This window comes from Orycteropus afer, unplaced genomic scaffold, assembly GCF_000298275.1.
Source record: "Orycteropus afer afer isolate SDZICR_OR568_19922 unplaced genomic scaffold, OryAfe1.0 scaffold00037, whole genome shotgun sequence".
Taxonomy (NCBI): domain Eukaryota; kingdom Metazoa; phylum Chordata; class Mammalia; order Tubulidentata; family Orycteropodidae; genus Orycteropus; species Orycteropus afer.
In genome coordinates, this window is record NW_006921624.1 from 2293532 (window position 1) to 2302725 (window position 9194).

Here is a 9194-nt window from a genome sequence, read left to right on the forward strand (position 1 = left end):
ATATATATATATATATATATATATATATATATATATATATAATCTGTGCTACACATCCTGCATAAGAGATAGATTGATCTTAAGTATGCATGTTTATCAGCATCTTTGGTCCAATGACAGATGAAAAGAAGACTCAGTGATAGCCAAGTGATTGAAGATGAAGAACATCGGAGTGTGGATGTGAGAACCCAGCCTGATGAGCAGGGTGATGAACAAATGAACAAGCTCCCCAGCACTGTGGTGTGGTACATGCCCAGGAACAGGGCAGAGAACATCCTCAGCTGAATAATAGCCCCAGGATGAGGAATTCAGACATGGCGATCTGGTTCTCCCATCTACGCTGTTCTTCTCTCTGCTTGAAATGAAGCAATATTGAGAATGTTCCAGATGATAAATACTCATAATGGCAATCACAGTAGGGTGATTTACTCTCTACTGAGGAATTCATTAGGATATCACTCAACTGCTGTCACTTGAATGCCACCCTAATCCAATGGAGCCACAAGGAACCATCCAATCTCCAATGGCCAACAAAATCCCTTCAATATAAATGAAGGGAAATTCATTTACTTATTCAACTATGTGTCAGACACCATGCTTTTTCCTGGAGAAAACAAGACAGCAAAAAAATCCCTCCCACAGGGAGCTCACATTCTAGTGAGCAGCCTCTTCAATTACTGATTCAGAGTAGTGTATCTGCAGTGAGACGTCTTGCAGGTTCTGGCTCCACCACTTTCTAGTTGATCTCAGCAACTCACTCTCTCCTAGCCCCCTTTTCTACCTCTATGAAATAATAATGCCTGCACATAGAGTTTAAAGAAGAATTAGATGATTCAATGTGAGTTATGATACTACAATAGAGTTCGTCATATAGTAGGGGCAAAGAAATATTACTAGCATGGTTATGCAGTGTAAGTATCCAGATAAATCCTGCTTTCATTGTTAGACATCCAATATATCAGAAATGTGAAGTGGGCATTAGAAAAGATCAGGTGACTATAAAGGCTGTGTTAGCTGACGTGGGCTCTCCTTGTCTTGAGGAAGGTGTATAGACCCAGAATCTAGCCTCTGTGGTTAATTTCATGAAGGACTTTAATTTGATGCATTTGATTTCATTTGAAATAAGTTATATTTCACCCATGTCCACTATTTTCTATTTCTCCGTACCTATTTCCAGTGAATCCAATTGGCTCAGATCTGGATATTTGTATCCAGTGAGGTGCCTGAGCACTTGACCTGAGACCTGAGAGTTGGTAAATTGGTAGGTGCCATAGAATTGGTGATACTTACTAGAATTTACATGACCTGATTTGCATGAGTATTTCCCAAAATCAATCTTAATATACTTGACATGTATTAAGTATATTCTCTATTATATGCCAAGCATAATGTAAGAATTTTTATGTGTGTGTGTGTTTTCATGAATGTTCAGAAGTGTTAAGGAAGCAGCCTATGGCCACACCCCCAATAACTGCTAGAGTCACCATTCTTTATTCCTTTTTATTTATTTAAAAAAATCTCTGCTTCTATCAAGGATAAGCTTCCTCTTCCTTTTTAATTAAGAAGAGCTTGGCATTTAAGGTATGTTATTTCACTTCTTGAAAGAGGATTTCTTTATCAGTAACAGAGTTATCATACAATTGTTTCTGATAATATTATGTATATTATAATATTTTACCAATATCATCTCAACCACCAGCCCAAATACCTGTCCATTGCTCACATTCCTACACCTCTTTACAATTTTCCAATGGTTTCCAGTTAAATGCAAACAATATTTCTGCTTTCCATTTATTCCCCATATCCCCGTGGCTCACTTACCTGTCCTCATCCAAGTCTTTGCTCACGTATCACCCTTCCAATGAGCTCTACCTGGACCATGCAATTTAAAATTACAAACCCCAGTCCCAGCACTATTGCTCTCTTGCTGATGCTCCTTTCTTCATAGCAGTTTTCACCTATTAGCAAAAGTTAGAACTGACTTATTTACTTTATTTACTAAACACTCTTCTCCTTGTGGAGCTTACATTCCAGTAAAGAGAAATAAAAGCAAATGAAACAAATAAATAAACTTGATGGTGTGTTCGAAGGTTAAAAATTGATGGGGAGAAAAGAAGCATAAGGGAAATCAGGAGTACTGGAATGTAAGCTCTCCATGGAGACTGACTTTGTGTCTTTTTTTCTTTCTTTTTTTTTTTTTTTTTTAACTTTTATTCCTAGAACCTAGAAAATTGCCTGGAACATAGTAGCCATGAAATAAAGATTTTTGTGTGCATGAATTTCAAAGGCATACATTTAGGTTTTCCCTATCATGTGTGGGAGCTGTCATTTGGATGCGAGAGAAGACTTTCATTTTCCTAGAATAGCATTAATTAATTGAGTAGATACAGGTTGTTGTCACCACAAAAATCCAGCTTACAAAACACATTTTTCTTCTTATGTTGGGAACTTTGGTGATTGGACTGACTAATCTGTACCCTGCTATTTCTTGTCACAGGTACAATCAAATTCAAGTTTATTAGAGTTTAAGAAAACCATCAAAAGAACTTTGTTAACTAGCTACTGCATTGAGAAGGAAAGCATTCTGAGTTTTACTGGAATTTATATTAGGAACTTTACCAAATGTGTGTAGCTCTGGAAAACAAGTGATAAGAAAGAGAAACTAAGGAACTTAATGCTATTCATTTATTTTAAGCAATAGAAACTGTACATTGTCATTAAAAGCATACTACCTATTATTGAAGAGTTGTGGGGTTTTTAGCAATCAAAACATACTTAAACAGACTCCACTTAAGACCCAAATATTCATTTGATTATGTCATATCACATTTGAGTATCCTTACCATTTACTACCCGGGTGTGAGAAACTCAGGGTGTGAGAAGATACAACTTAGTCTGAAATATAATCACACTTTATACCTCTAATCTTAGCCTAAAACATCCAGATAGTAAAACTGGTTTTCTATTTAAAGAGGAGACATAATCCTGGTGTCATGTTTTCATTTTGAAAGAGATGATTGGTATATGTTTTGTTACCTTAGCAAGCCTTTCATATCTCCTCAGGAAGATAAGGTAATTAAGTGACCTATTCAGAACAACCAATCACACACCCAATAAGAACATTAATGTTTTAAAGATTACAAAGATGACTGTGTGCTGCTGGCAATGTCATATGTAGGGTTGTAGAAGAATAAATGGCAACATCTATAACTAAAGTGAAAGGAATTAAGCACAAAATCATAGTTTCCCATTCAAAGGGTAGTTGGGAGTGTGCTATAGACAAGGGTGGTCAAGACAAAGTTTTTCAAAAAGCCATCCCTGACAGGGTCAGTGGATGAAGTAAGAACATCATCAGGTGACTTTCACTTGGAGAAAAGGATATTGCTTTTGAAAAAATATCCCTAGAGCCAATTTCATGTCTCTGTTCCTTAGGCTATAGATGAAGGGGTTCAACATGGGGGTCACTATGGTATACATTAGTGAGGCAATCATGTCTTTCTCATTGGAGTTGCTTGATGAGGGGGAGAAGTACAGTGCCACAATTGTTCCATAAAATAGAGACACAACAGACAGGTGGGAGCCACAGGTGGACAAAGCTTTGTCGATACCTCTGGTGGAAGGAACCTTCAAGATAGAAGCTCCAATGGAGCCATAAGAGACCAGGATGCCACTGAATGGACAGATGACAACCACAGCCCCTGCAGTGTATATGACCATCTCATTGAGAGAAGTGTTTGAACAGGAAAGCTTGAGTAAGATAGGGAGACTACAGAAAAAGTGAGAGATGGTGTTGTCAGCACAGAAAGACAGCTGGGCCAGAAGTAGAGTATGCAAGAGGGCACTGCCACAGGAGAGCATCCAAGAGCCAGCCACCAGCAGGACACACAGCTCCTTCCTCATGATGATGGTGTAGCGTAGAGGGTGACAGATGGCCACATACCTGTCATATGCCATCACTGCAAGAAGGAGATTATCAACACAACCAAAAAATATGTAAAAATACGTCTGTGAAATACACTCTGGATAAGAGATGGATGGGTGTTGAGTTTGCATATTCATCAGCATCTTTGGGATGGTGACAGATGAAAAGGAAATGTCAGTGAAGGCCAAGTGGCTGAGGAAGAAGTACATGGGGGTGTGGAGGCGAGGGTCCAGCCTGATGAGCAGGATGATGAGCAGGTTCCCCAGCACCGTGGTCAAGTACATGCCCAGGAACAGGGCGAAGAACATGCCCTGCTGCTCCGGCCGGACGGGGAGCCCCAGGAGGAGGAATTCAGACACAGTGCTCCGGTTCTGCCATCTCATGCTGCTCTTCTGTATATGGGAATGGAACGAGATGGCGAATGTCAGGAACTGAGAAATGCTGAGCACAGTCATTACCGTGTAGTCACATAGTTTCTCCAAGTGGCTGTGTCAGTCTTCAAATGAATCTCTGAATTTCACTCAAATATTAGTGCTTCATTCAGAATGGTCGTAGGAAGACATCAGACCCTTCCATGGAAACCAGGGATAATTCATTCATTTTTTCCAAACATGTGAGAGACACTATGATAGCCACCAAGGAAAGAGTAGTATATAAGACAGAGTTCCCTCCTTCTGGAAGCTCACATTCTAGTGAACAGCCTCTAAATCTACTGATTTAGAGGGTGGTTCTTCAACCAGACTGCTGTGTACCTACATCTGCTTTCTGTCTTTACAGTTTATTAGTTGTATGAAATTATCCCAAATGCTTACTCTCTCTTACACACATACACACACAGCATTTTTGGAAGGATTAAATGAACTAGTACATTTAATATGCTTAGACCATGCCCTGTACAGAGTAAGAGCTCAAAGCATTAACTCTTACTATTTTGGTAGAGTGTGTAACCAACATCATACTCCTCATAACAAAAATATGAGGAGGTTGTCAATCAAAATCAAGTAGCTTCCTGAAATCTGTATACTCTATGGTCTCTCCCACATTCAGGGGAGCTGTGCAGACCTATCCTATGGTCTTGTGAATTAATACACCCACAGCCCTCAACTTTCCTACATTTTAATAAATTTACCAATAAATATCCTTCTTCGTATTTGACTTTGTCTCTCTCTTTCCCCATCCGTTTCTATTGCTTCAGAACATCTGTGTTAAGAGCATACATAAGGAGTGAGTAATGTGAGAATTTGCCTAGAAGCTCTAGGACTGAGAAGTTATATCAAAATTCAGTGCTTTTACTAGGTTCCAAAACAGAATCTAGTCAATTTAGTAGAATCTAGTTAAAAAAAAAAAGTAGAAATCTGGGAATTGTTGTAGGTCGATGAAGACCCAGGGAACTCCAGGAGCCTTCAAATGACATGAGTAAATTTCCACTGACTTAGTATAAAGAGGATTGTGCTTCAAGCTTCCTGTTTCTGTCTAAAGCTGAGACAAAGGAAGAGTCAGGCTGTGAGTCTGTTTCACAGGACCAAGTGCACGCATATATAGCTATGGCACACTTTTAGCTTGCTCTGTTCTATAGTCATTTGAGGTGACGAGAATCAGAATGTGAGTGTAATATCACAAAAACACACTCATAGAGTCACACACAGTGTCACAGAAACAAACAAGCCCAAAGTACTGATTTTTAGCCATTTATGACCTATACTCATCCTAACTGAAAAGTGTAGAGGCTTGTAAGATTTCACACCAATTTCTATTCTTAAATGTAACACTATCACACACAACTCAAAAAACACAAATACCACACTCAGCCACCCAGACATTTCACAAACTGCATACACACACACACACACACTTCATTACACACACTGAGAATCAAATGCTGTCACACGTAACACACACAAAAACTTTTTTTTTCTAATTTGAGCACAATTTTACAAAGCAGATTCATGTGACATTTTGCTCTGTGACATTTATTACAATACCTACAATGTAACAGTTTTCCTGCTCCCTCCTCCCTGTGGTTACCACTTCCCTGTGTCCTTACCTAAGCCATTCTGCCTGCTCAGCTCTCGCTCTGTGTGAATGCTGCCCTATTGATTTTCCTTGGTTGAGCATTTAAGGAGAGCATCTCCCTGGTGTAGTTGTCAGCTTGTAGACCTGCCTATTGTTTGACTGAGAGCTGAGCCATGGGAGTGAGTCCAATTCCAGGTGTGAAGGGTGACTCAGGGTGACAGTCATGGGGTTTCACTAGTCTCTATCCAACCAACAATCCTGGTCTTTTCCATATTTTTAAATTTTGTTCCACATTTTTTTCTCCCACTCTATCCAAAAAAAAAAAAACCCAAACCAAACTCAATGTCATCAAGTTGGATCCAACTCACAGTGATCCCTCCTTGGGTTTCTGAGGCAGTATCTCTACAGAAGTAGATTGTCCCATCTTCCTTCTGAGGAGTGGCTGGTGGGTTTGAACCAACAGCCTTCTGGTTAGCAGTCAAATGCCTTAGGCACTGTCCAGGATCTCCAATGTTGATCCCTTTTCAAGTGGTTGGCATTGATAGTTGGGCACCTAGCTGGGCATCTAGTTCTTCTGGTCTCAGGGTTTTGTAGTCTTGTGGACTAATTGTTTCTATATGTCTTTGATTTTCTTCACTTTCCTTTGTGCCAGACAAGGAGGAACCAGTTGTTGTAGACCCTAGTCACTACCCATCAAAGTAATACGTAGAACAATGTTCTTGTGTCCTATGTTGTGCCAATTGAGATTGATGGACCCTGTGACCATAGTCTCGAGCCTGCAGGCCCAGCAATTTATTCCTTCAAGATACTTGGTTGTGGCTAAGAAGTTATCCTAACATTATCCCTTGTTAGCTCTTTAATGTATATGGACATTTTTATAACACATATACAAATACATAAGTAGGACTATCATCTGCTAAACTTATGTATTGTTGTTGTTGTTGTTATGTGCCGTCGAGTCAAACCCGACTCATAGCGACCCCTCCTTGGGTTTCCGAGGCAGTATCACTACAGAAGTAGTATTGCCCAACCTTCCTTATAGTCATGGATATATTCCAGTTTGCCTACCTATACCTGATCTTCTTGCTTGGTTACCACCCACATATTAGTGTTTGTTATTATTGATAATGCAGTATTGTGTACGTAATAGCATTTACCCTTGTTGTCTATACCTCATGGGTGCCTCTCTGTGTCTTCCTCTTCCTTAGCGATATTGTGCTGGTCATACACTGTTGTTATATTGCCTTTCCTTTCACCCAGATTAACACATGTCTCTTAACTAGTCAGCAATTTTCCCTCCCTTCCCTATCTATCCCTGGTAACCAATAATTAAAATTTCCTTCCCTATGTAAACCTTTCCTTGACTTTTTATAATAATGAACTCACACAATATCTGTCCTTCTGTGATTGACTTATTTCACTCAGCATAATGTCCTCCAAGTTCATCCACGTTACACAATGAGTCACTGATTCTCCATTATTCTTTAATGTTGTATAATATTCTATTGTGTATATGTACCATGGTTTGGTTATTCATTCATCTGTTGGTTGTTTCCATCTCTTTGCTATTGTGAATAGTGAGTGCTGCAATTAACATGAGTATGCTTATATTTATTCATATCCCAGGTCTCACCTCTTTAGGATATTTTCCTAGTAGTGGGATTGCTGGATCCAATGGTATTTCTATTTCCAACTTTTTAAGGAAGTGCCATACTGTTTTCCACAGTTGATGTACCATTTTACAAATAAGCTGCTTTTAAATTGTGGTATATATATATATAAACAAAAGCCACACTCAATGCCGTCGAGTCAGTCCCGATTCATAGTGACCCCTCCTTGGGTTTCTGAGGCTGTATCACTATGGAAGTAGATTACCCAATATTCCTTCTGAGGAGTGGCTAGTGGGTTTGAACTGCTAGCCTTCTGGTTAGCAGTCAAGTGCCTTAGACACTATGCCACCAGAGCTCTTGGTATGTATATGTATGTGTGTGTGTGTGTGTGTGTATCTATCTATCTATCTATGTATATACATAAAATAAAACATTTTTCATTTCAGCATTTTCCACACATACAGTTCTGTGGTTGATTATGTTCATTGTGATGTGCAGCCATTACCACTATTTTTTTTTTTTTTATCACCTTCGACAGAAATTCAGTGCCCCCTAAGCAATGACTTCCCTTTTCCCCTCCTTTCCACCTCTGGTAACCACTAATAAACTTTGTTCTTTATACATTTTCCTATCCTAGAAATTTCTTATAAGTTCAATCACACAGTATTTATGACTTACTTGTTTCACTCAGTATAATGTTTTCAAGTTTCATCCAGGTTGTGGCCAAAAGGTGGAAACAGTGCATATCAACATACGAATGAATAAGCAAAATATGTTACATACGTACAATGGAATATTACTCAGCCACAAAGAGAAAAGTCTTGATAGATGCTACAAAGAACATTTAAAAAGCAATAAACGCACACACATACCAATGCAAGCACACATAAGAATACCTTTCTATCTGGTGACAGCCATCACGTAAGCCAAGATGGGTGTTTACAAGTATATATAGGAACTATGGAGGAAGAAGCAGTCCAACGTGATGGACTTTCTTCTGATGGTCTGCTGCTGGCAGTACCACCTGCCTCTGCACTGCACAGGGCCAACCTCCTCCACCCCACCCCACCAGGCTGGATAAGGTGCACAGACTGGCATACAAAGCCAAGCAAGGTTATGCCATCTATTGGATTTGAATGTGTCATTGTGGCTGCATATACCCAGTGCTGAAGGGTGCAAACTATGGCAAGCCTGTCCATCATGGTGTTAAACAGCTGCAGTTTGACCAAAGCCTTCAGTCTGTTGGTGAGGAGCAGGTTGAATCCTACCATGAGACCCTAAAAGTTCTGGATTTTTACTGGAGTGCTGAAGATTCCACATACCAATTCTTTCAAGTTATCCTCATTGATCCATTCCATAAAAGTTTCCGAAGAAATCCTGATGCTGAGTGGATCACTAAACCAGTCCACAAGCTTAGTGATTTGTGGTTCTCACCAGGCTGCTTGGAGTAAGCGCAACACTCTCCACTTATAATAAATAATAATAATATTTATCAGTGTAAGTAATCTTTGTAAAATTCATACCTAATAAACAATTTAGGACAGTCATGTCTACAAAAAAAAAAAAAAAATGTATGCACTGGCAAGAGATTTCTAGCTCTCTATGGCCTTTACAAGGACCCCTGGTGGCACAGTGCTTAAGAGTTTGAC

At 39.4% G+C, this 9194-nt stretch overlaps 1 protein-coding gene and 1 pseudogene across 1 annotated transcript in view; one reads left to right on the forward strand and one right to left on the reverse strand.

The window, feature by feature from the left end:
* Nucleotides 1–4305, reverse strand: part of LOC122149635 (olfactory receptor 1J4-like) — a 5004-nt gene extending 699 nt beyond the window's left edge. Inside the window, exon 1 of the mRNA XM_042780374.1 lies at nucleotides 3418–4305. Coding sequence (XP_042636308.1) covers nucleotides 3418–4305 — 888 coding nt within the window. The remainder of the gene's footprint in view (nucleotides 1–3417) is intronic.
* Nucleotides 4306–8476: 4171 nt separating this feature from the next.
* LOC103193505 lies at nucleotides 8477–8996 on the forward strand (annotated as a pseudogene).
* Nucleotides 8997–9194: the final 198 nt, after the last annotated feature.